Source organism: Populus euphratica, unplaced genomic scaffold (genome assembly GCF_000495115.2).
Source record: "Populus euphratica unplaced genomic scaffold, PopEup_1.0 scaffold16.1, whole genome shotgun sequence".
In the NCBI taxonomy this organism is placed as follows: Eukaryota; Viridiplantae; Streptophyta; class Magnoliopsida; order Malpighiales; family Salicaceae; genus Populus; species Populus euphratica.
Genome location: NW_011499882.1, coordinates 1,322,879 through 1,349,812, shown reverse-complemented (window position 1 = coordinate 1,349,812; position 26,934 = coordinate 1,322,879). Strand labels below are relative to the sequence as shown.

Sequence of the window (26,934 nt, the reverse complement as noted above, 5' to 3'; positions counted from 1 at the left end):
GTTCAGTTCAATACTCAACATGCATGAAAAAAATATTAATTTGAAGCAAAAAATAAAAATTATTTTAAATTTTTTAATTGTATTTTATTTAAAAAAATTAGTATTTAATATTATTAAATGACACTACATAAATTAAACAAAGATCTCTTGATAACGTAGCATTAGGAGAACTTGATCACAATTCCAATTTTGTTACTAATTATATTTTACCTGATATTGTTGTGAGCTTAAGAAACCAAAAAAATTATAGTTTTTATCAGATGTATTTCATATATGATGGAATTATAGATAGTTTAATATAAAAATAAAAAATATTTTATATGAAGTATTATTTATTTCATGATATAATAACAATAGTTAAATCTATAATATTTAAATTAAAAACCATCAACATTAATATATATTTTTAAAAAATATTTTATAACCTCAATTTTAAAAGTATTATTAATCAAACACATTAAACAACTTTTTTGTTTAATCTGAATTTCAACTATAATTTTAACTAAACATACAAAAATACTAAATTAATCTCAATTAAAAATATTTTTTATAAAATATTTTTTTTCAAATCACAATCACAACAGCTACTATAATACTAAACGCAAACATAAACTTACCTTTTAATTCTATTGAAAATCAATTAGGTACTATACTAGAGAAGAATCAAATGCTAGATCTTTTCTGTTATAAAAAAATAAATCACGTTTTTATTTTTATTTTTATTTCTTGAGACATCTCTTGATAAAAATAAAAAATAAAAATGCCTCTCGAATTGGCATGGCCATGGGGTCAAGGATGCTGCATTAGCAGAGAGGCTAAGCAAAAATCAGAGGGCCTCTTGCCATACGATACAAGCACGGAATCAAATTAAGTGACCATTGGGTTCTACAGCTCCTCCATTAATGAGCCTGCTTTGTGGAACGATTCATAAGTTAATGCCACTGTACTAGGGTTCATTTACAATTTATAATTTATTGGAATTCTTACAAGAGCTGCTGGATTCAGTAATTGGACTCCCAAGACACGTCAGATGCACTTATTTCCGGTCTCCTCCCCGGACTTGGGATGTGCTTGTTTAGTTTACTCGGTCAAATTATGTTTTTTTTTTATATAATTATTTTATAAAAAAGTTAGTTTTTAAATAAATTTAAAAATATATATTGTTTTGATATATTTTTAAATAAAAAATAAATTTTTTTAAAAAACATCAGTATAATACTAAGCACCATCTTAATAGCAATTCAAAATAGTGTTATAAAATCTAATCCAACTACAACTTAATAATTCATTATACAATCATGTTTTGTTTAAAATGATTTTTTTATTATATAATTAATTTTTGATGATCTTACTGCACGTGCTTCAATAAAAGAATGGTAGAAGAACCAATATCTAATTAAAATCTTATAGAAGATAGGAATTAATTTTGATGTCAATGACCATTTTAAAAGAGAATTCCATTATATGTGAATATGGGTAATGCAAATCTAATTTCTCCTATTTTAGCATTTGATTATTATTTTAAAATAAAAAAATAAACACTAAGATGGTGGAAAGACGTCACCGTTTTGAAATTATAAAAATTTATTTTAAAATTATGAAATAAATGAAAACGCTAACTAGAAAAGACTTCTATAGTGAGAAAAATACAATGGGTCGTAGGCATCTTCCACTCTTAAAAGTTGAAAATCTAAACATATCCAACATAAAAGCAATAAAGCAGAGAAAGAAATGAAAGATGTCGAAGAAAGGAAATGAATATTCTCTATATTTCCTAAAAAAAACCTTTCCCATCATCCCCATGTTTGCTTTTGCACGTCCAAAGGGAATAACTTCAACACCAAGTCTCACTGATCTACTTGCGGCCCTATAAAGGATCAGCTTAATTCATGTTCAGCCTCAACCCACAAAACCTGGTCTGCATACAAACCTAATTCGGTTCTTAATTTCTTGGGATGGTTAAGATAACAATAGTTGGAAGGGTGATTGATGGGCTGCCTCTTGCGCTAGGGCCTAGGTATGTGAATGAAGAGAATGATAATTTCTCATGTTACAAGCAGCAAGCTGAGTTCATACTCAAAGAAATCTCGAGAGGAGCCTTGATACCTTCCATGATGACCATTCGCATTGATCATCACTCTCTCAAGTATCCTTTTCCTTATCTTTATTTTTTAAAACAATAGTAATAATTAATAATTGCTTGATGATTAATTTCTTATAGATTTGTGCACATATGAGATTAATATAAGCATCGAGTGCATTTAATTGCTTCTTTAGAAAAATGGAAAGGATAACGTGAAAAAAACAGGGTTGGTTTTTTTTTTTTTATATATATATACATATTTGGGTTTTGAACTTTTTATGCTTGGAAATTAAGCTACTTGATTGGGAATGGTGTCTGCTTCATGACATTGTGCGATTCTTCATATCCAAGAAAGCTAGCTTTCCATTATCTACAAGACTTGCAACAGGAGTTTGAGAAATTGGACAATAGCCTAGTTGAGAAAATTACAAGACCATATAGTTTTATTAAATTCGGTAATCTCTGCAACCATACTCTCTTAGTTTGATGCTATATTTGCATGGAAAATTGGTGGATGGTGTTCTTGGTATGCACAGAAATTGCTTGCTATTATGCCGGCACTTCTTTATTTTTGCTTAGCAATCTCTATTCAAATTGGCTTGCAGATGGTGTTATTGGGAGTATTAGGAAGCAGTATATAGACACGAGAACTCAGGCTAATCTATCGAAGCTAAATGCGAATAGAAAAAAAGATTCAGAAATCATTACAGAGCACATATCAGAAATTCTGCAAAGAAAAAGAAATTCAGGTAAATTATTCTTATTTTATGTTACATTGATCATAAACCATGTTCACAAAAATAATCTTATGTATTCTGCTCTTCAATTGTCAGAAATCTCCGAAAGACTACCGGCAACGACTCCAAGAACAGCCTCTCCTGTCTGGGGTTCTCCCTTGCTAGAGGTGTGTTCGATTAATGAAGAGAAAATGTAGAATTAATAACTAAGAAAAATGGATTATGTTCTTCTCTTATATTTTCTTTTTATCCTATTTTTTCAGCAAAAAAACTTAAGGTTACCATTTTCTTTTATCAGAATCGTAACATATAATATGCTACCCCATCAGGTGATTGCACTGAAATGGACACCAATTACAACCATTGTTGCAGTTGCTGCTATCCTGTTATGGGCAAGCCTAGTTCTCACAGATAATTTTATCATCTAGAACTCATGAAAGAGTTCAAGCTATACCATGAAAAAAATAATCATCATCAGAAATCTTAGAGGACAGTGTCCGTTTATAAAATGATCCGTCAATGTCTGTAAATATTTTTTTTGCGGACAGAAAATTGTCTTGTGCTTGATTATGTAATGCTATGAATCATCATCTTCTATGTGAACTTGAACACTAATCAATGCGAGTCAGTACCTACTGAGGAATATTATATTCGTTCTAATCTCCAATGCACATTAATAAATCCCAGGATTAGGCGGAAAAACTTTGATTCCTCCTTTTACAGCCCTGCGCCTGTGCTGGCATAAGTGCCGGTATTGAATTTTTAGTTCTGAATTTATCAAAAGTCAACGGATATAAACCCTTTCAATAACATGGATTATTCTCTTCTTGCACGTTTTTGTTCATCTAATTTATTACTTGCATCAGCCCTAAACCCTTTTGAGTTTTTACTTTGTATCAAATGTTCAAGGTAAGGTTTTGTTACTGTTTAGAGACAGAAGAAACGAAGATAGAGGAGACATATCCATGTACCTCTTGGAACAGGGAGATCCAGAGGGATAGCTTGAGAAGTTTATGTCTTCTAACCAAACAGTTTTGTGTCTTTTTGTATATATACCTTCTATCTCGAGACACCAACTAAACAGAACTTGCATCATCAAGAGACAAGAAATTGACATATTCTTTATTCTTGAAACAATCAAGGTGCCTCCAAAAGCAACTCCATGGAAGAATAACCACAAACTCAACAATTGCTAAAGCCTATTACATTATCTACACGCCTGGTTTTGAGGAAAGAACTGGAAGGGGCCTTGCTAGTTACAAATTCATTTCCTGCAGGCTTCTTATTTGAGTATCAATCTTCTTCTTTTTTCTTCTTTTTTGTATAATCAGAAGTTATTCTTCCTTGCAGTTGCTTTTGGGAAGTAAGCCCTCATATGTACATCACATCACCAATATTACTCGAGTTGAATACCCTACATAAATCCTCTCCAGAGCTAAAATCAAACTCATTTCCTGGACTCTGGCTTTCAAATTTGAATTCTGAACTAAAAATGTCGCCGCTTGAACCATCGCTTGGAGAATTTTGATAGTCGCCACCAAATGCTCCTTCTTCCAGTAAGTAATCATGCATGAAACTAGTGTCTTGGAAGCTTGGATTATGATCGAATGTAATCTTTGAAACCACAGGCTCGCCTGAACTTGCAAAGCTGTCAAGTGAGAGCCACTCAGCAAACATAACCTTTGGTAATAATGAGCTTCTGTTAGGTTCTTTAAGAGAGTCAAACATCCATGGAAATACCGGCCGGTCAATATCAGTTGATGGTTTTTCCATATTCATTGATGATTCAGGACTTTGCATTTTAAGCCTTTTGGGACAGGGTGAAAGATCCATATCGTCTGAGTTTGAGCTGGCAGATTGAGTCTTATTAGGAGATTCCATTCCTTCAGTTTTGAACAGCTTTTTCTTCAAGTAGGAATGCCAATGGTTCTTTATCTCGTTGTCAGTTCTTCCAGGCAAATGCTGTGCAATTTGAGACCACCTAGTCATTCCAAAACAGATTGTCTCCATATATCAGTTCCTCTCTATGAATACAAAGAAAGGTAATAATGCAGTGGTTATGACAAATTCAGAAACACAAATCCTATGGTGCTTCAGCGCATTGAATTCAAGGATTTTATATGGAATCATATTCTAGTTTCCTTGCATCATTGTAAAGGTTTCAAACTACAAATTGACCTACAATGGTACGTTATCTGGTTATAAAAAAATCCCTGTCGAGTATCATCAAAACAAAACGTGGCTTGATTTGGTGGAGGCACTTGCCAGACAATTGAAAGAATACATGCTAGGCTCGCATCTTAGCAATAATCTATATTATCAGAATTTCTTGTAAATTTTTATTATTTGACCTAAAATGTCCATGATCATCCAAATCCTACTCTCCTACTTATTAATTCTCATTGATGGGGCATCCCACCTAATAGCAGAAAGGTGTTAAGAGTGGTCCTTACTTGTTGCCTAACATGCGATGAAGGGTCAGGATTGTCTCTTCTTCTTCTGTAGAAAACGCCCCTCTTTTCAGTCCTGGTCTCAAGTAATTAATCCATCTTAATCTGCAGCTCTTCCCAGTCCTCTGCAAGCCTGCATTAGTGCAATAATTACTTAACACTATCGCTTCATGATCAGGACCTTAAGAAAGTAAACTGACAAATGGCTTTTTAGTTATTTTAACGGTAGTTCATCATCATTCTTTTTCCCTTGAAACTTAGAGATTCTGCTACAAATGATGTTTTGATGATGCATGCAGTCATCTAAATTTATAAATAATTAACCAAAGTATGATCAGCCAACAGAATCAGCCAGTTGATGAGAAGCAGGTAACTCTTAAGCTTGGCTTTACTCAAGAACCGTGGAGACTTGTCATCAGTAACTCTGATGACTCTTCACTTACGGCTTGGCCATTTGTTTTAACAGAGAAAATTATTAAAAAATTAACTGTCAACAATCATCTTAAAATAACTCATCACAGAAACCATAACACAGACTCAACAATAAATTAAATTACTCCCACCAAAATGAAAATTCTGTCCAGCCCTTGAAAAGTTCTTGGTAATAATTCATCTAAGTTGGATAGCTCACGCTCAAGAAAAACGCAATGTTTCTGGAAATATAAGAACACATGAAACCTTTTTAGCAATGCTATCGGATACAACATAGCACACCTGTTTCTATGAAAAAAATCTTGAAAACTAATATTATTGCTATATATGAGAATAGCTAGGTGCTTAAAATCATCACAAAATTAAAAAAAAAATTATTACTAATTCCCATTCAAATTGAAGTACATTAGCAAAATGGCATGTTGGTTTGCAATGCACGAAACTGGTGAATAATGAGTGGAGGAAAATTACCAGCATTAATGGGGACGGAGCTCCAACATCCATGGCCATGTTGAAAGACATGGCTTCTAAGCCTTTGATCTTCTTCAGGTGACCACAAGCCTTTCCTGTGCCTTAGCTTTGGCTTTGGCTTGTCTGATGATTTGCACCCCATTTTGCCAAGAACACCGATGATGAGAAGGACTGGTGATTTGTACAAGAGAAAGAGAGTATTGGACTTTGTGATGGATGCAATGAATGCTTTGGCATATAAAGCAAAAGGATTAGTTGCAGTTTACTATATTAAAAATAGATTATAAACTATAAGCATGATTTGACGGGCCAGAGTTCTTAAAATATTTTATTTTTGTTTTGTTGGCTTTAATATTAGATACAAGTACGAATAAGTAATAAGGTACAAAATATTTCTAAAATAAAGAAGAAGTTATATATAAGATATTAAATGAGTATTTTAGGCCAATGATACAAAATGTCAAGGTATTATTCTTTTGAATTCTCTAATTTTATTATAGATACCGAATCAGAAAAATAAATTTAATCTCAATTCATAAAATTAATTCCATAATTACTTGAACAAGCTAAAATGGGCAAAGCATGTCTTCAATTGCGTGTAATGTTATTTTTAATTAAAAAAATAGCAGGTTGTGTAATTCACTTTTTAATTAAATAATTTTAAGAAGTTGTGATTTAAATATTTCTCGGATACTTGCATGAATGTTTATTTTTACATTACATGCAACCTGATTTTTAAATTAGTTCTTTGATATTTTTAAAATAATTTTTAATAATTTTGATGGGATAATATTAAAAATATATTATTTTAATATTTTTAATTGAAAAGCATGGCAGATGGGCCAGTACTTAATAATTAGATGGGGATGTCAGGTTTCCTGCGTCCTCCTATGCGACTGGTAATCAATTTAAAATAAATTACTGCTACTATTTTTTACCACCAGCAGTAAGCATAACCAGTAAGTAACTAAATCATAATTAATAGAGTTGAATTTTGAGAGATTGGCCAGACTGTCTATAATTAATCTCCTTCCTAACTCCTTGAATTCAAACATTAGGAATATGGAATGATGTATCCTTTTAACATTGTTTAAGAAGAGAACTTAGTCTAATCAGACACGTGAACTGCTTTTAAAATATCAAATACAAACAAACAGAGCACTGTAATAGGAATTCAAATTCTATATTGACTTCTAAAGAAAGGTAAATATTGGTCATTCTTGAGGCCATGGTATGAATTTTTGTTCTACATGTACATATATATAAAGATATACGAATCAATATTTAATATAAATTTATATTGTATATATCAATTTGTTGACGTAATATAAACTTGAACGTTTATGGTTATTGTAATGTTATTTTTTAGATTTACTTGATCTTTTATTTTTTGGTATTATGAATGAAAATAAACAAAGGAGAAAAGTTTTATTTTGTACGTATAATACTTTTTAAAATTATCTATATACACAGAGAGAGGAGAGAGGAAGAGACAATTATTATAGTTTATTATTATCTTTTATTTTAAACAGGAACAACTCTATCTTAAACATAATTCTTAGATCACTCTACCATCATAATATTATCCAAGCAAATTTAATATATGAATTTGATTCATCACATTCACATGTCTTAAAATTAATAACTATATAAATTTTTAATAATTCTGAAATTTATAAAATTTAAATTAATAATTTTTAAAAAACAAATTTAGGATCTAATTAATTGAACTAACCTCATTCTTAATTGGATTGGATTGAATTGCAATCAATTTAGCAATCCCTATTCATTGTATGAGTTTGTTTTACTATTTTAATCAGGTTCAATTGGCAAAATGAGCCAATTATACGGCAAATTTGCTAAAAGAAAAATTTCACAAAGGTTTGTCTGCGGAATTAAAACAAACAAAAGGAGTAAATTGGTTTGTTTCTCTGTGAAAAATGAAATATTGGCCTAATTCTAATTGGTGTGTTTGGGAAACCTTTTACTTTGGTTTTTTTGTGCTTCTCAGAATTTACTTGAAAAAACTTCAATTTTTTTAGTGTTTTTAATGATTTTATTGTGAAAACAATCTGAAAAAAAATATTTTATTGAATTTTCAAATAAAAAATTATTTTAAAAAGCACCCTACAATAAATCTCGAACACACATTTAGTTATAAAGAAAAAGAGAAGAAATTCACATTTAGTTTTTTTTTTAAAAAAAAAAAAGAGAGAAGAAAGTCTGAAGTCATTTTATGGCAGCTCACGCGAACTATCTCAGAATCTGAGAAATTGCATGCGAGCAGTAATACATAAGGTGACTGTGTTGTACAAGACAACAGTTAGATTAGTATCTATAAGTGAGGTTAAAGCATAGTTAAGAAAGTAGGCATGCACGCTAAATTAACTGTTTTAAGATACGGGACATGGATCAATCAGGTTGTTTTAAATAGATGTTTTTGTTTAAAAAAATCTCTCAAACAAATATTATTTTAGCTGTTTTTTAATAAAAAAATTCATGTTAAACAGTGATCTAGATCTTAGGGGCTTGAATCAATGAATTACCTCGTTAATTTAAAAAAATATTAAAATATTTTTTTAAATATTAAAATATTTCTTAAAAAATATTTCTTTTATATTTGACATCACACGTCTAAATTGTATAATAATAGTACCAAAAAAATAATTCATTTAATAGTTTTTGAAGCAAAATATTTTATTAAAACATATCCAAACATAATTTCAACCATAGCGGGGTCAGGTTACATAAAAGTGGGCTAAACTCACAAAAATGTCAAGATTAAAATCGTTTTCTAAGAGCCCACTTTATTAATAACGAATTGGAAGCCGCCATATTTGCTAACCTGCTGTGAAGAAGAGAAAAATAAACTATGTTTACTGTTCTTCAGTTCTTCTTTATATATATATATATATATATATATAAACGAGAGGGATATTATCAATCGAAGAAATTTAGCCACCAAGATGGTGACTAACAAGATGAAGTACAAGGGAAGTTTACTGTTCATGTATAGACTTGGAAGCAGCCATGTTTACTGTAAACATGGTGGTCTATTTTGACTGCAAACATGGCTGCTTCCAAGCAATTGTTAAGCAAGTGGGTTCTTTAAAAGCGATTTTAATCTGGATATTTTTATGAATTTAACTATATATATATAATGATAGATTCAACCAGATTTGGTAAAACACGTGACATCTTTTATGTTCTTGAACAATTGAGAGTATCTGTTCAATTTATATTGGAACCAAAACTCAAGGATATTTTTAATTTGTTGATTAAACTAATCATATAAGATTTATTCTATAAAACACATGGTGCAGCGGTTTTGACAAATATGGTTATAGATCTGCCACAACTATACAACGTAGATAGCCCAGCAAAGTTATTTATAAACCGATAAAACATGATTTAAGTTCAAGAAAAGGCTTGGATTGCGTTCAGTAACCAGCCTGATTTATAAAAAAAACCCGTGCTGGTTATGTTTCTTGTCTAGGTTCAGCCATGTCAAGAACTAAAAACCAAAAGCATAAACTATGTTTAATCCTATTATTCTTTCCACCTAGTAGCTGTAAACAAAGTTTTTAGACTTTTTTAATCTGTGTCCCCGAAGATTGATGGCCATAGGCTACAATGGGATACCTAGCATCACTGATGCAAAAGTATAATGACACTTGCATTTGTTCGTATACTTAGCAGCAAGGGGACACCATAAAAAAAATGTGCAAGCCAAGTCATCAAACTAGTAAGGAGCCAGGAGACAATTTCCCATGAAGCGAAAGGAAAAATAATTCTTACACATTACTATTTTTCTTACAATAAACTCAGGAAATTATATTTTAACTTAGTATTGAAAATTAGAGTTAAACTAATTTCCAGTATTTTGTAGTCAAATCTATTTTTTTAATATAATATAAAAATTCAAGTTATAAAAAATTATTTAATATTATTATCAAGCTTTATCTAGCCAACTTTAAAATTTTTTAATTCAATTAAAATTAAACTATGTAAAAATTATTAGTTATTACGTAATCTAATTAACTTAAATAGTTTAAAAATAACCCGATTAACATGTAAATAGAGTTTGAGAATAAAGTTAATAAAAAAAATATAATATTGACAAAAAAAAATTCAATTTATTATCTAACTTATATTTAAAACTAAATAATATGAGAGTTTTTCTAATATAATTTAATTTACTTGACTTGACTTGTTAAAAATATAAATAATTATTAAAAGAATGATGAGAAGCTTCCCTGTTATTATTTAGTATAGTATAGAAGGTAATTAATTACAACAATTATTCCAACCTTTTAATTTCATAATCCAATGAATAATATATACGTTTACCAAATAGAATTTCGGAACAAAACAATATTTTATTTAATAAAAGAGAGAGAGAGAACATGACCTAATCACCGACAGGTTTAACATCAACATTGATTAGGAGTCTATTGAAGAACCATGATATTTATTAAGAATAAACAAAAAGAGCAAATCCATGTGCAATCTTGGTAGCTAAAACCTTGACTCTTCAAATCAAAATCGGCATAAACCTTTGGCCTGCCAAAGAGAAAGAACGTAGAAAACCAAATGCTAGTGGGATTGGGGACAGCAATAAACAAACACTAACGTGCCTTGTAATTACATGTTACATTATTGATATGGGAAAAGTTCTTTGAGGAGCTGAGTCAATAATTTTCTTATAATGAAAATAATCGATAACTTGTTGAGATTGCCAAAGAAGATCATTGGTTTATCATATGTTAATAGTTGGCCTTCTCTCGACGTTCATCACTAATTATTTTATGAGACTTAATTAATTAGAGCTAAAAAAATCGAAAAACACTGTCTTAATTGGATGCATTTACAGATTTTATGTTTTTACTAATTAAAAAAATTGGATGCATGGAATATTATTCACAAATATAAAATAAATGGATCAAAATTCGACATCTTATTAAGCTTCTGTCTGGATAATTAATTGTGCTATATAGTTATGTCAACCTATAATCCTATTGGTCTTTGAGGAATTCTTTTTAAAACGAGACTTCCTACCAATTACAGATTGATTGATAATATTGTAAAATATAGCTTGAGTTAGGAATCTCTTACGTGTAGGGATCTCCTATTTGATAAATGGCCATGAGAATTTGAGATGTTTTATAAAGTTTTCTGATTGCTCGTGCCAAAATATATGAACAGTTAAATAACTCCAACATCCTTCTCCTTCCTCTTCTTATGAATTTTGTTTTTTTTTTTTTTATCCTTCTCCTTCCTCTTCTTATGAATTTTTTTTTTTTTTTAAAATGTAGAAGATGAGTGAGATTAATATATAAAATGAATTAATGAGATTATTTTGCTGTTAAATTTTATTGCCATGTGGGTTATTGAGAAAAAAAATGATGAAATCATTTATTAATTAATGGTGTCGATTACACTGGATTAATGTTAAGAGAGATCGGCTTCACTTGTACAAGAACATGAAATTATGGGTGATTTACCAATGTTACATCTTGTACGAATCTTTAACTCTACTATTTGGATCAAAACGAATCATCTTTCACTAGGAGGATTAGTTAATTTGACAGAATTTTAATTTTAAAAGTATCAATTGCTTTTTAAATTTTGTTATTAACGCTCACAATAGCTAACATCTCTAGGGAAAAAAAGGCCATTCGTCGGATAATATATATATATATATATCTATGTTATATACGAGAATTTCCCTTAAGAGAGTTGTCTTGTACACGTATAAATATGCATGTAAAATCCTACCTATGTATATAACGACATATACCATTTTGTTATTTTTTTATTTATTTCAATCTAAAAACAGCTACGTCTTTTCATTTCTCAAGTCCCGGTTTAAATATTCCATGATTTGTGCAAACATTATAAAGTTTTTTAATTGAAATAAATAACTTTTTTTAAAAAAAATTCCCATCTTTTTCCATCACCCCATTTATTAACAATTAATTATATGATTTGTCTGCTAATATGTCCTCCGCAGCCAAACTGGCTTGCTGCCGTGTGTTCTTTCTTTCTACAGAAAGAAAAATATATTTACCAAAACAAAATATAAAGGCATTCTTTTCACAAACTACGTACTTTGTATCAAAACCTCCAAGAATATCTACATTAATCATCAGAAACCATAAATAATTTATTTGTATCAATAAACGTACAAAAGGTATATATTTTAATTAGTTTTTCCAGTCGTACACTACGTATACACATTTATGCCCTCTAAGATTAAGAATTAATTTAAAGATTAGACTTTAATTACGTATAGCTTGCAACAACGTACAATCATATTCTCTTTGGTGACACTTCTTAATTATATATCAATCCTTCTTCCAGACCATCGGCATGCTTCTCTTCCACATAACATGTACGTACGTACGTATATATCCTTTTAAGTGATGCTGCTAATTAAGACTTGTCTTTCAATTTCTTAAATCCAAATCAATATAACGATGGTTAAAGTATAATCATAAGATGATAGTGGGACTAATGAACTATTAAAATACTTGTATGAAAAGCCGTCTGCTCAATAGAGAGGTACAATGTGTTAGGATCTCATTTGATTAATTTTGGATTACTTAATTAACACTAATAAATCATACGTCGGTCGTCTTGATTAACCAATGACCCTTTAATTTTATATTTAAACAAGAAAAACACATTAATTTAGACATGAGGTGTGAGGCAACGAGTAGGAAATTAAAACCGTTAGGCAATTTGACATTTAAAATTGTACGTAGTCACTGATTTGAAGTCAGCACAATGTTAAGTAATCAAGCTGATGATGCAATAACCTCAGTTGTCTTTGATTGTTCGTCTTTATTCTCTGAGATAAAAAGTTGTATATTAACTTTAAAAGGATGGTTTAACGGTGTATAAATTTAATAACTTTTTCTGATATAAGTTGATTTGATAATATTTTTTATTATGTAATAGAAATATTTGAAATTAGATATCAAATTTAAAAACACACAACAACAACAATAATAATAAAAAAAAAAGAAGAAGAAGAAGAAAACCCTACCTAGCCACAACAACAACAATAATAATAAAGAAAAACCCTACCTAGCAGCCTCCTCCTCCCCACTGTCTCTCGTGCTCACAACGACCTTCACCTTTCTTCGGTTTTCTAGACGGCTGCCGGTGAGAATCATTTGCGGCAGCTCTTCTTGATTATTTATTGATCTTTTGTAGTAGGAGGAACTCCACATTTTTTGGAGCACTACCAAGATTTTAGCTCAAGATTAATAAGGTGAAAATCTGATGCCCTTAATTTCACCTATGGGATGCTCAGCTCAAAGTGGTTGGTACGTATCCTTTTAAATATTGAGAGGAAGAGAGGTATTGGTTCAAGTTCAACTCTTATCCTTAAATTTTATATCTATTGAGAGTTTTTTTCTTCTAATTATTAATGACTTTCTAGCCATGAATTAATTAGGTGGTGATGATCATTGATGCGATTATGTAAAGAATAATCTCTAATTTTACTCAAAAATAACTTACTTAAAAGAAAAAAAAATCTCATTTTAGATACATGCATTGCAATACTGGGGATCACATGAGTATTTTTTTTCTTTACTATTAATTACTCTTATTTTTTATTAAAAACAAAAAAAAAATGTTCACACTAAAATGAATTGATGATCAAATTAACAAGCTGAAACACACAATCTAATTATGAAGTCAAGATCTAGAATGTCAACTTCTGTGATATCATATATAAAGTTAAAGGCCAGCAATCATTATATATGTTATAATCACATTTTAAGCTCCTAAGCCTAAGAATGATTATAATTAAGCATCTTTCCGAATTGGCTGCATTGTGTGTTCTACTTAATTAAATCTTTAAGCAGCCATCCATGTTTTAATTGGCTGCACTGTGTGTTTTACTCAATTTCCCATCGCTGAATATCTCAATGGCATTCATTCATCAAAGAAAAAAACTAATTAATTAATTAATCAATAAAGGCCTCCAATCAATGTTGCATCAACTATATTGATTAATAGACTTTGAATTCTAAATTGTCGAATCTGAAGCTACAGTGCTGGCAAATCTACCTGTTCTTGGCCAAGTGTATGCTTACAATATATATATATATATATATAGTTGCTGTAAAAAACAAAAGGTATATATATGTATGACATATACATATGATTGAATTGATCACTAGGATCCCTTGAAACTTTCGAAAGCATGATGTTGATAGACAGAGATGAGCCAAACGTCCTTCCCAATTATCAAGTTGCCATGTTGATGTTGATAGCAATTTATTTCACAATTATAATTAGCATAGTAATTAACATGTTGTTATCAAGTTGGGGGAGGAGATGTAGTAAATCCCTGCAAAAAGAAAACTGCGCGTAGAACCTCCTGAAAAAATTTGAGTCTCATCCAAGAATTCAATCTTTTGTTATCATGATTTTTGACAGCTTGATATATAATAGCCTTGATATATGACGTGTCATCCAAAAAACAGATCTATTTTTGTATTATTTTTAGAGATTAAATTTTATTTGGGGGTTCAATTCTGAACACTAAAAATGACTTTGAATATGAGATTTAATTAAAATATATAAATTTAATTTAATTTAGAGGATTCCAAAAATGCTGTAAATTAAGGAGAATGTTAAATTTGAAAAATTAATTGTTAACTAGTCGAATATTATAGAGAGAGTTTGTAACTAATTATGGTCAATGAATTGATGGAATAACTTAAGAAAAATAATCCCACTCCTTTAATGACAATAATTAATTAATCAATCACTAATTAAAGACTTGCAAGCAATACATCAACAAATATTTATTTAATAGACCTTTTGATTTTTCATCGTCGATGGCTGGTATGCTCTCATGCCGACAAAATTAACTAACCTCTTCCAACCATTGCTTCTTCAGACCTTAGACTAAAAATATTTTATGCCAATATATATATATTCTTATACATTAATAGCATTGACTAGGATCCCTGTGCCCTGGAACATTAGGTTAGAATGATGTTTCATTGCAAGTGTCACTGTGGAGTTGAATTTTTTATGTTTTATTTTAAAAAAGGAATAATCTTGAGCCAAACATTCACATTGTAATTCGTAGCTGTTCAAGTTGGGATGGAAGATTTTGCTATAAATCTCTGAGGACTTTGATAAATTCTATTCCTTTTTTGAGGCAGGTTTGGACTTTGGGGTTGGATTTTTGGAACAAGAATATTATTGTGATTCCTGATAATATTTGTTTCAATACCTTTTTTTCGTGATTAATTGGTTGTGTTCTCAAGAATAATTCAATTAATATTGTTTTATTATATTGAGATTATGATTATTTAAATCTTAGTAGTTATTTTTTTTATTATTGTGGAAAATGAAATTTAAAATATTATATGAACTATTAATTATTTTTTATCATGCTTTGATTTTTATGCTTTATTGTTAATATACCATCATTGTAAAACAAAATTATATTCTATTAATAAACAAAATTGCATTCTCAACTCACATTAATATCAATGAATAAAATAGAATTGCAATCTTAAATTAATTTTTTTTATTTAATATACTATCTCGAATTGAAATTAATTTTTTTATATAGTTTTAAAATTTAATTTAGAATTTAATTCAAAATAAATCTTAAATTACAAGTCAGGAAAGTTGATAAAAAAATTAAAACAAAATTGTGTTGATAAAAAAAAATTCTTAAAAACCAATGCCCATCATATCGAATAATTGGAAGATAAGTAATAACTCGCAAGTAATAAAATCACAGACCCCACGATCAAAGCTCCCGCCTTCTTAAGAATTCAAAAATCTGTGACTTACAGCATTTATGCCTTGTAACTTAGAACTAAAAATCTCAAAAACACTGCCAAAATGCACATTCCAACATCTGAAACAAATCCATGCCTTGATAATCACTTGTTCTCTCTCCAAAAACATCAAAATATTCTCCAAATTTCTTCGTCGAACCACCGAGTTCGGCAGAATGGATTATTCCAATCTAATATTCTCTCAAATGGGTCATGATTCCAGTGCAGAAATCGTGATTTGGAATGCCATGATCAGAGGGTATGCGTTCAATGGTCCTTTTCAGGAATGTATACAGATGTTCGACGAAATGCCTCAGAGAGGACTAAAGCCGCACAACTTCACGTATCCTTATGTAATCAACTCTTGTTGTGAATTGGAGTGGTATGGAAGGGGAAAGAGGGTGCATTGCGAGATTGTAAAGTCTGGATTTGAGTCGAGCTACGCGGTTGCCAATTCTCTATTTAACATGTATTTGAAAATGCCGGCGTCTTTTGACGTGGGTTTGGCTAGTAATTGCAAGTTAGATGATGCTCGTAAGATTTTTGATGATATATGTGTAAGACCGGTAGAATTATGGAATCAAATGATAGGTAAGTACGTAAACATTGGTGATGTCAAGTCAGCAAGAGAGTTGTTTGATAGTATGCCTGAAAGAGATGTTGTTTCTTGGAATTCTATGATTTTAGGTTATGCCAAAGCTGGAAAAGTCGCAAACGCGAGAGGTTTGTTTGAGAAAATGCCAGAGAAGAATGTTATTTCATGGACTTCGATGATTGGAGCATATGCCGGTACAGACGATCTTGAAACAGCTAGAAGCTTTTTTGAGACAATGCCACAGAGGAATGTGGTTTCGTGGAATTCAATGATTTCAAGTTATGCTAAACACGGGAAATTCGTAGAAAGTTTGAATCTTTTTCTCCAAATGCAATCAGAAGGAGTGACCCCAGATGGCTATACTTTCGTTTCTGTTCTGTCAGCGTGTTCTCATTTAGGTGATTTGGAGTTTGGGAAATATATACACTATCTAATTGGAGATTTGTCTCAATCGGAAGTCATGGTAGGGACTGCTCTTACAGAAATGTATGCTCAATGTGGAGATGTAGATAAAGCTTTTGCAGTTTTTATCAAGATAGGAAAGAGGGATGTTTTTTGCTGGAATGTCATTATCAAGGCATTAGCTCTACATGGAAGATCAGAGGAGGCTATCAAAATCTTCTTACTGATGGGAAAGACCAGACTGAAGCCAAACGATTTCACGTTTACTAGCGCTTTGTTTGCTTGCAGCCATGGAGGTTTGGTGGAAGAAGGCCACATAATCTTTAATAGCATGGAGAAAGATTACAAGATAATTCCAAAGATTACACATTACGGTTGCTTAATTGACATGCTTTGCCGGAATGGCCAGCTTGAGGAAGCGATGCATTTGGTGGAAGATATGCCCTTTAAACCTGATGTTGCTATATGGGGAGCCTTGCTTGGGGGTTGTAGACTTACAGGTGACTTGAAGTTGGCAGAAAAGGTGTTAGAGAAAGCTACTGAGATGGAAACAAATGAATCGGGAGTCTATGTGCTGTTGTCAAATATCCATGCCTCCGCAGGTCAGTGGATAGAGGCTGCAGATGCAAGAAAAACGATGGATGAGAAGAAAATATCGAAGAAGGCAGGTAGCAGTGTTGTTTAGGATATAAGATGTATCCATGTATATTGAGAAATCACAAACAAAATATACAGGTGTCTTAGAACACAAACTTTTAAAAAATACTACCTTTTCCCATTCTAATAAAATATTTACATTGTCCGCATTTTGGAACCACTACCTTTTCCCATTCTAATAAAATATTTGCATTGTCCGCATTTTGGAACCAAGCAACCCCATAAGATTGCAAATCACATGCAAGATTTGTAATACAAAGTTTTCTACGGAAGAAAATTAAGATCTCCCATTCTTCCTTGATCCAATAAACCCCCCCCCCCCCGGCTTACAAGTTACAGTTACAATCATGTATGAGAAAATCACAAATATTACACCAAAATGTTATGTTGCCAATAGCCTCCACTAATTGCGGACTATCATAAAGGTGTATCCTGTGAGCAAATTTCAAGTAGTAGTAATCATGTTGAACTGGAATCTTGAAAGCTGTTGAGGAATGGTCGAAATGACTGGCCCATATCTCTGCACCAAGTAAGTAACACATTGTAAGAAGAAATACCAGAAAATCATTGGTCTACAAAGCATAGTAGAATCTTGAGTGGTTTTCAAGAAACCTGACTAGGGAAATGCGAGGAGGAAATCAGTTTTGCCAATCTTAAAAGCAGCAGATTATAGGGGTTTACAGTAGGGAAGGTTGGTGGACAAAATAAAAGCAAGAAATAAAAATCAGACAGTCTGCCCTTGGTGTATCTTCATGATGTATCCACCAAACTAGCAGTTTATATATACATACAACTCATTGAAGCTAATGCCTCAGTTTTCCCAATCAGTTGAACCACTACCTCTTCATTCAGGAATAGTTCAGCTTTCATGCATAACAAAGTTAAAGCTAAGAAAATATAGCATCCAAAACCATAAATACATCTCAGGCAATTGCAAAATCAGATCAAACTCCAAACGTAATCGATCAACAGAAAACTAAATGTGATCATACCTGCACATTATCATAGAGCTCAAACAATGGCACAGCAAGCAATTTCAGATTTTTCGGCACTGCAAAGTACTCTCTTTCAGATAAGTGAACAAGGTAAAGTTTCTTGCATTCCTGCATTACAAAGATTGGAGAAAGAAATGGATAATCATAGCCTGCCAGCTATATGACGGAAAAAGAAAAGGAAAGATCCACATAAGCAAAGAACACGAGTCACCTTGGGCTTTGTTATGTGTGGAGGGCAATATGGATACATAATGGTTTCAAAGTTTGGCCTCCACCAGATAGCCACACATTCACCAATCTGCAAGCAAATGACACATGGCCAAAATATGGACCAGAAAAGTCCTACAATCCAATGAACCCAAGAAGAAGGAAGACGATGCCCTCTGAGGCACCAACAACTTCTTCCAAAATATCCAGTTCCAACAAAAGTTCTAACCTCATGAAATTCAGGGAACAAAATGCAACTTATCACAAAAACATGCATTAAGCAGACCTCAGTTGCTAATAAACCTACAAAGGATTTATGGTATTAAGATGTGCTGTCACAAGATTGAAAATTTAGATACAGGAGAATCTGATGCTTTGTACATGGCCTTCATCTTTTCCACTCTATTCCAATCATATTCACCTTTTTTCTTTTTCTTTTTTGATAGAATCCAATAATATTCCCCTGAAAACACCTATAAATATCTGTTTCTTAAAATTGTCTTCATGAGTTCACACTACGTGAAGATAGCCAAAAAAGAGGTTACCTGCCAGTCTGGCACAAGAGCAGGTGAGTTAGCCCCAAGTTTGCTTGTCAGCTTTCTTTTCAAACCCTCAATTTCTGTTACATAAGCATGGGGAAAATAAGAAACAGAAAATCTCCCAAACAGTGATATAGAAAGAGCTGATTCCACTACAAACATAACGAAGAAAGATATATAATGAAATTGAAAGATAATACATAGAGAAGAGGAAAAATATACCATTCTCTCCAGGCTTCAAACGCCCACCAGGAAGTTTGCAGAATGTGTTTCCAATTTGCAGAAGAAGTATGTGAGGATGATTGTGTTCCTGTACCTATAAAATAACATATTGCACCAAGAGACAGATCATAAGAATGAGAAAAGAGATGTATGGAGATATCATGGACAAGACCATGGCCGTTAAGTCCAATAAGTACAAGATCACAGACCAGACATGGAGGAGTTACATGGAAGTTATGAAAAAATAAGTTGCTACAGCATACAGAACAGCTATATAAGACATGACTGAACACATGTTCTACGTAGATGAAATTCTTAAGGATATTGGATAGAAAACATTTTTCAAAATATAAACTTTCTCGAGTTGAATTACGAATCAACATCATCCACTGAAAATGAAGAGACTGAGGTATCCCAGAGGCAAATTATACTATCATGATTTACTCCACATGGTATGAAACAGACGTTTATCTATACAAACTGTTCCCAAGATTACCTTATTTTTCCAGAAGGCATTCAAGTTGTCAAGAACATGAGCATATTGTTCAGCAATCACATAGAGAGTGATCATTAAGAATACGTCATCATTCAAGTTCATCCTTGCATAAACAAAACCAAATATTAAAGAATACCACCTCTAAGACAGCCAACCATGTAATTCGAGATCTGTTTCAATGTACATCCCATGATCAATGTAAAACATGACGCCAAATACATACAACCCACAAGTTCTTTTTAGCTTAGAAAGCAATACTAAGCACTCCTATACTAAATTGCCAACCAGTGTCAATGTTAAATTTATTATCTCATAATCACAATCATCTTCATTTCGCAATAATTCAACAATTAAACACACATTTCAAGCACAAAAAGATAGTTAGAACAAAAGATAAAACAAAAGCATTACCAGCAAAATAGCTTCCACACTTGTCCTCATCCCCTCTTTCATATAACTGTCATTAAAAACCCACAAAATATCAACATAAGAGAACCAAACTTTCCATCTAGGGTTTCACTAAAGAATCTAGGATTAACTAGAGTTTTTTTGTTCATTCCCAGAAATTGAACCACCAAAACACATAGAGAAACAAAAAGAACAAAAGGGGTAGTGTATTTTTACTTTACTTTCATGCGAGCAAGTCGATCAGCAACAGAAGTGTCTTTCTCCATCTTGGGCTCTTTAGTACCAAATGTGTAGCTTGATAAAGGGTATGTATTCACCACAGCTGACCCTGCCCCTACCATCTCTCTCTTTCCCTCTGCTTATAACCCAATTTCTTCTTCCTTTTTACTGATAAAAGCTTTTGGCTTTGGTGTTTCTTTGTGAGTTGAAGCTGTGTTTTCTAGTGTTTCCCTTTCTAAACATCCTTTTCAGCTAGAAATGAAGAGCAGAGGAAGGGGAGGGAGATTAGAGAGGAACATTGATATTTAATTTGGTGTTAATTTTGGGTTAATTAGTATTATGGTTTGCTAATTACTGCTTAGATGGTATTGGGTTGGGTCCATGAATTGTTGCTCCAAATGCTTAGCCAAGACCAGTACTACTTTGAGAGTTTTTTTACTAGGCCCGTTGTTAATGGATGGAAAATAAAACAAAAGAAAAGGTAAAAAGAAAAAAAATATATGTCTCCAAATATTTGTCCCAATAGCATTTTTATATGAGAAACTAGAGTCAGAAAAAAGAAAAAGATACAACTTTTTGCTAAAACATAATATTTCTTCATCTAAAAATCAATTTTCCAAATTTACATCAATTTTTAAAAATATATTTTAGAGATTCTCCATAGTTTTTTAATACATGTTTTCTCTCTCTTTTTTTATTGAAGAATTACACGAATAATATAATTTTTTTTCTTTTATATAGAGTTTATATAACAATGTAAGAAATTAAAACTATATATATATATATATTTGATCTCTAGTTTAAAGAGAAGAGAAAAAGGATTGTTAGATTTTGACGTTAGAGAGAAACATGTTATTAACATCGACTTAGACCACTAAAATAAGAGATATTTATGTTAAATTATTCTATTTTATGAGGAGTTTATATTAGGTATTTTTATACCTTAAAAATACATGAAAAAATATATATGAGCTCAAGTTTATTTTTGGTTTCAAGTTGAATTTAGTTTTTAAGTGGTTTTTTGAGTTTTTTAGGTAATGCATAGATTTGTCATGGTTTCCAAGATGTTTTATAGATATTTTAGGTCAAAAACGAGTTAAAAATTAGATTTTTGAATCTTAAAAACATAGTCTTTGATTTTATAGCCACTACAATGGTTAGAATATGAAAAAAATAGGTGGAACACCGAATGTATTTTATTTTTAAAAGGAAACGGATAACATGTCGCTCATTTTTAGCGCAAATTACAAAAAAGAGCTTGGTCATATGGAGCCTGGTGAAAAGGGCTAGGCTCAGCAGCGCTTGAATTTTTTTTTTATTAAAAAAACGCTTGGTCATATGGAGCCTGGTGAAAAGGGTCAGGTTCAGCAGCGCTTGAATTTGTTTTTTATTAATGTCTTTTTATTAAAAAAATTTAATATATATTTAGATTAAAAGAATATAGATCTTCATTTTTCAGCCATCAAAATAATAAAAATCTAGATAAAACAAATAAGTGTCATCTATTTTTTTTTTTAAGGAGCAAACGACATGGTAAAATTTAAAAACAAGAGCCTTGCATATGAGTCCTGGTGAATAGGCCAGGTAAGCTGGCATGACTTGTCAAGTCCAATAATGCTTAATCTTTTTTTTTTAATTTTTTTAATTGACGTTTTGTTTTGAAAAAATAAACTTAATTATATTTACATTAATATTTTTTTTCTCTTTTATTTTGTTTAGAGAGCCCTCTTTTAAGTAATAATGATTTTTTAGTTATGTGTTTGATTGTCAATAAAGTTTTTCTAATTTATCTATTATTTCTTTTTTGTTTTATTTTTCGTATAGATAAACTATATTTTTAAAAATAACAAATATTTATTTTCAGATGATATTTTTTATACATGTATCTTTCCATGTTATTTTTTTCTTTTATTTTATCCAGTTAATTTAATATATATTTGTTTATTTTTATTATTGTTTAATTAATTAGCAAACATGATAAGATAAATGTTATATTTTTTAAGATTAAATGTCTGTATTCATATATTTTTCAAGTTTTGTTTGTTGTAGTTTATTTAATTACATTTGTGTATAAACCTATATAAATAGTTGATCAGCGGCAAATAAAGGTTATGTGTGTATCAACCTCTATAAATAGTTGGTTTGTGTGTGCGTGTGTGTTTGCAATATTTGTGACTGTCTTTTATTGCTTGAAATGTACTTTTTTTTCACCATGGATAAGAAACATGGGACAGAACTGATCACCAATGAGAAAAGGTGTGTAGTATCTGTAATGGCAGGACATTATCCATGCACGTCTAACTACAATTCAAGATAGAACATTTCTAATTTGAATGCTTATCTTCTTCCTTCCTTCTCAAAAACTCCTATCTCGAGGCACCATGTATCATCGCATGACTCGGTGCAAATTAAAATCGATTGGTGATGCATCATAGGATCATGGGTAAAACAATATTGATCAAAACTCGACAGAAATACTGTTTTAATTCTATGTGAGTTAATTCTCTAACCAAATGTCTAATGATCAGTAGACAGATCAGTACCAGAAGAACTCTTCTTGTCGACGTCTAGCTAGCTATGACTTCCTTTTGCCTTGAAAGACTTGCAAGTCCCCATTTGATCCTCCTGCCACAAGCGTGCACTGGTCTTCCTCCGCTTGCCTCCAGCACACACTGTTCACGAAACCACCGCCAAACCCATCCCTACCCAATGGGTTAGACTCGTGAACCCATATTGGCTCGCCCCATCTTCTGTCATACACAAAAACCTTATTGTTTTCTGATCCACACCCTAATAAGCCTCCATTCCTCCACACGGACAATCCGATGAAGCTCCGGCTGTTGACGTGCCCCTTATATGAGCGGATTAGGTTTGAATTATCCGAATCCCATAGCTTCAAGCATCCATCAATGCTAGCAGACACTAATGTAACATTATCGAGAAATTTAATATACGTCACGGTCTTCCTATGCCCATCAAGAACAAAGACCGGGTCCACCGTCATTCGAATGTCGTACCCGTATACCCTTCTGTCAGCGCATCCGACGGCTACTATTGGCCCACCAAATGGATTGAACTCCACGCAACACACGGCACTGCGACCCACACCAGGATGAACAGTAGCAACGCCTTCCCCACTATCGCAACGTGTGTCCCACATTTGCATGGTTCCATCATCCGACCCGGATGCACCCAAAACCGGATCCCAATGTGAGTAGTCCACACTCCAAACCCTTCGCCCGCCATGTTCATCTCGTTCGAAGATTGGTATTCTCCTCTCAAGATTATATTCCATCACCACCCCGTCGTAGTCTCCGGACCCTAGAACCCGCCCGTCCGACCTGGGTTTCCATCGGATGCTGCTAAGCTTAGCTGGGGTACAAATATAATAGTCACAAGCCCTAGCATGGTCTAAGCAAATAATTTCGTGCGCATTTTGGCTAGTATTTTCATGCGCAATCAAGGACTTGAAGTTGTAAATTCTTATCTTTCTTGCTATTCCACCCGTGGCAATGATGCTGTTCGTGTGGTCGAATTCGATCACCCCTAGAGCATCCGATATGGCTGGAGTACTACTGAAATTGTTGTTTCCTGATGAAACAATTGTTGTGAGACTGAAATCCCATTCACACCTAGCTTTTTCTTCTTGTTGTTCTTGTTCTTCCTCTATGGCTTCTTTTTCTTGGTTTTGAGATTCTTGAGTATGGTGGTGACTATGCCGATGGAATTTAGCGGAGAGGTTTTTCATTTCCCATTCAAGATACACAGCTAGTTGATGTATATTTGGAGCTTTTGTCTTTGGCTAATTTGGACCAATGAAAGGCTACCTCCATGGATAAATAGTGGCCCTTGATATCTTTCCTTCATTATTTCTCCTTCTGTCATACCTTCCCGTATATCGCCAAGAACCTCAGCAATGTCATGTAGGGAACTACGTGTCTTGTTTAGGATTACACGTACATTGCAATGCTTCAGAGGAAAAGGTTTCGGCAATGGTTTATGGTTGAGGCGATTTTAATGGACTTTAATTACACCATTAAGATCCCATTAAAAGCTTGTATAATAGATCCATATCTATCACCTTTCTCCACAAGTAAAATTAAAATTAGATATTAACTTCAAATAAGAAAATACTTAATTTTAATACGCCAAATTACGTTGATTAAGAATCTATTCGAACTCCTAAAATAAAAGAAAAATAAGTCAAATAGAACATTAAATAATACATCGATAGATCATCAAGATGGTTGGTTATTAACACAATTAGATTATTGTATAAAAAAGAACCTTGAGAAATACAATTCTATATATTTTTCATTCATGTAAGGAGGCGCAATGTGAACCTCACAAAATTCAGTTGCTTGTGCTTGTTTTTAATTTATTACCAAATATATATATATATATATATATATATATATATATATATATATATATATATATATATATATATATATATATATATATATATATATGTCCTCTCCTCTCATTATGGTAAAAACAAGAAAAATCACTCCTCCAAAGCTTCCAATAATACTGTCGAAGGTGCTGAGCTCAAACAATAAATAAAGTATTCTCATCTTGATAATTACTTCACGTAAGAGCACAGCATCAAAAACTAGCTACCACGAATGCCTTGAATTTGAAAGAAGGTGAGATTAATTAAGACTGAATTAATTTATTAATCTGCAATTTTGCTAAAGCGAGAACAGTTAATATCCTTGTAATTAATGACTCTGATTAACGGGATGGATCTGTGTCAACGATCGTTGCTCGTATTCCTACCATAACTTCATCTAGAACATGAGATGGGTGGTTTAATTTGTACATTTTTTCTTTAAGAGAATCGAAAAATACTAACTTGAATTTTGATTTTCAAAGCCTTAATTACATTCCATGGGGACCCTATGGACGCACGATCATTCAATATTGATCAAGTGGCTGTGGGAAAATTAAGAGAATCGCTAGCTGGTCGCTTATGTGCCTCAATTTTATGAAAGAATGCATGTGTGGATGCAGGCTGTCTCATGTCCCTCCACCTACGTGGTCTCAGCCAAACCTTTTGTGTGTCTGAACTTTTCCCAACTTTTATATGAACGAAAAGATATTGTCAACTTCTTAGTAATTAATGTGATTTATTGATTCTAGATTTGAAAAGGATTTCATGCATTTTTGAAAAGACAGTGATGATATTTTTGTACTTTAAATAAAAACCATTCTTTAAAAAAATAATAATTTAATGTGTTACCTAATTAATATATATGAAATAATTAAACATAAAAAATTTAAATCTTGTGTGAACACCATTGAAATTTCAAACGGTTAAATCAATAAAAAAATTATTAATTATAATTTTAAATCAAAATTCTAATATTTTCACCACTATGTAGTGATTTCTAGCCTGGAACTCTTAATACAAAAATATGTAGACGAGGTGTATGCCCAGTGCATAGCCGCCCAGCAGGTGGTTGCCGAGCTACCACGCCCAGCAGGTGGTTGCCGAGCTACCACCCAGGATACTGAAGCATAGCCGCCCAGCAGGTGGTTGCCGAGCTGCCTGCACCCAGGATACTGAACATGGCCACTACACAAGTTAGAAACTAAAACAATCTATTTTAAATGATATTTTAAATTTTTTTTATATATAATTATGACATAACAATTACATAAAGAACTATAGCTTTAAATGAATCTCACGATACCATTCAACTTTTATCAGCCGAAGCCATTAAAAAACACTTACAAAATAAATATATCAATTAAAATTAAATCTTTATATATCTCAAACCATATTCTTACAAATCACTGAATTTCCTTAGGTAGACACTTAACCTCTTCTTTACCAAGTCAATCATCAGCAAAGATCTAAAAGGCGTCAACTTTAACCCCAATATGCCACAACCTCTGTATAACCACGAACATCACATCAGAGGATACTGATAGAGTGATAAAGTTGTTTTTAAAAATATTTTTTATTTAAAAATATATTTATTTCAACTTTAACCCCAATATGCCACAACCTCTATATAACTACGAACATAATATCAGAGGATACTGATAGAATGATAAAGGTGTTTTTAAAAATATTTTTTATTTAAAAATATATTTATTTAAAAATATTTTTAATATCAACTTATTAAAATAATTTAAAAACATCAATATATCAAAATAATTTAAAAACACTAATAAAAATTTAATTT

General features: G+C 31.8%; 5 protein-coding genes across 9 annotated transcripts; 2 read left to right on the top strand and 3 right to left on the bottom strand.

Annotated features, from left to right (window-relative positions):
* The first annotated feature begins 1,789 nt into the window (after nt 1–1,789).
* LOC105129645 (SNARE-like superfamily protein) lies at nt 1,790–4,033 on the top strand. Of its 3 annotated transcripts, none has more exons than XM_011031791.1 (5): nt 1,790–2,146; nt 2,378–2,538; nt 2,689–2,832; nt 2,917–2,987; nt 3,963–4,033. In XM_011031791.1, exons 1-5 carry the CDS (start codon nt 1,956–1,958, stop codon nt 4,014–4,016), a joined length of 621 nt encoding a protein of 206 aa, XP_011030093.1. In that variant the 5' UTR covers nt 1,790–1,955; the 3' UTR covers nt 4,017–4,033. The 3 variants fall into 3 exon arrangements, with proteins under 3 accessions (XP_011030093.1, XP_011030094.1, XP_011030092.1); XM_011031792.1 differs by lacking the exon at nt 3,963–4,033 and adding an exon at nt 3,119–3,208 and having other exon boundaries at nt 1,791–2,146; XM_011031790.1 differs by lacking the exon at nt 3,963–4,033 and adding an exon at nt 3,150–3,468 and having other exon boundaries at nt 1,793–2,146.
* Nucleotides 4,034–4,173: 140 nt separating this feature from the next.
* Nucleotides 4,174–6,402, bottom strand: LOC105129646 (transcription factor LAF1-like). Its single transcript, XM_011031793.1, has 3 exons — nt 6,174–6,402; nt 5,274–5,403; nt 4,174–4,801 (listed from the first exon to the last, which is right to left on the bottom strand). Exons 1-3 carry the CDS (start codon nt 6,313–6,315, stop codon nt 4,192–4,194), a joined length of 882 nt encoding a protein of 293 aa, XP_011030095.1. The 5' UTR covers nt 6,316–6,402; the 3' UTR covers nt 4,174–4,191.
* Nucleotides 6,403–15,918: 9,516 nt separating this feature from the next.
* LOC105129647 (pentatricopeptide repeat-containing protein At3g29230-like) lies at nt 15,919–17,757 on the top strand. The gene has a single exon (XM_011031794.1). The coding sequence runs from the start codon at nt 16,018–16,020 to the stop codon at nt 17,677–17,679; it is 1,662 nt and encodes a 553-aa protein (XP_011030096.1). The 5' UTR covers nt 15,919–16,017; the 3' UTR covers nt 17,680–17,757.
* Nucleotides 17,520–21,035, bottom strand: LOC105129648 (pre-mRNA cleavage factor Im 25 kDa subunit 2-like). Of its 3 annotated transcripts, none has more exons than XM_011031798.1 (9): nt 20,735–21,035; nt 20,522–20,567; nt 19,615–19,708; nt 19,399–19,472; nt 18,858–18,944; nt 18,644–18,754; nt 18,133–18,171; nt 17,816–17,862; nt 17,520–17,611 (listed from the first exon to the last, which is right to left on the bottom strand). In XM_011031798.1, the coding sequence occupies exons 1-8, from the start codon at nt 20,857–20,859 to the stop codon at nt 17,827–17,829; spliced, it is 612 nt and encodes a 203-aa protein (XP_011030100.1). In that variant the 5' UTR covers nt 20,860–21,035; the 3' UTR covers nt 17,520–17,611; nt 17,816–17,826. The 3 variants fall into 3 exon arrangements, with proteins under 3 accessions (XP_011030100.1, XP_011030098.1, XP_011030097.1); XM_011031796.1 differs by having other exon boundaries at nt 17,816–17,866; nt 18,137–18,171; XM_011031795.1 differs by lacking the exons at nt 17,520–17,611; nt 17,816–17,862 and having other exon boundaries at nt 17,902–18,171; nt 20,735–21,034.
* A 1,865-nt stretch (nt 21,036–22,900) lies between these two features.
* Nucleotides 22,901–24,623, bottom strand: LOC105129649 (WD repeat-containing protein RUP2). Its single transcript, XM_011031799.1, has one exon. The coding sequence runs from the start codon at nt 24,483–24,485 to the stop codon at nt 23,313–23,315; it is 1,173 nt and encodes a 390-aa protein (XP_011030101.1). The 5' UTR covers nt 24,486–24,623; the 3' UTR covers nt 22,901–23,312.
* Nucleotides 24,624–26,934: the final 2,311 nt, after the last annotated feature.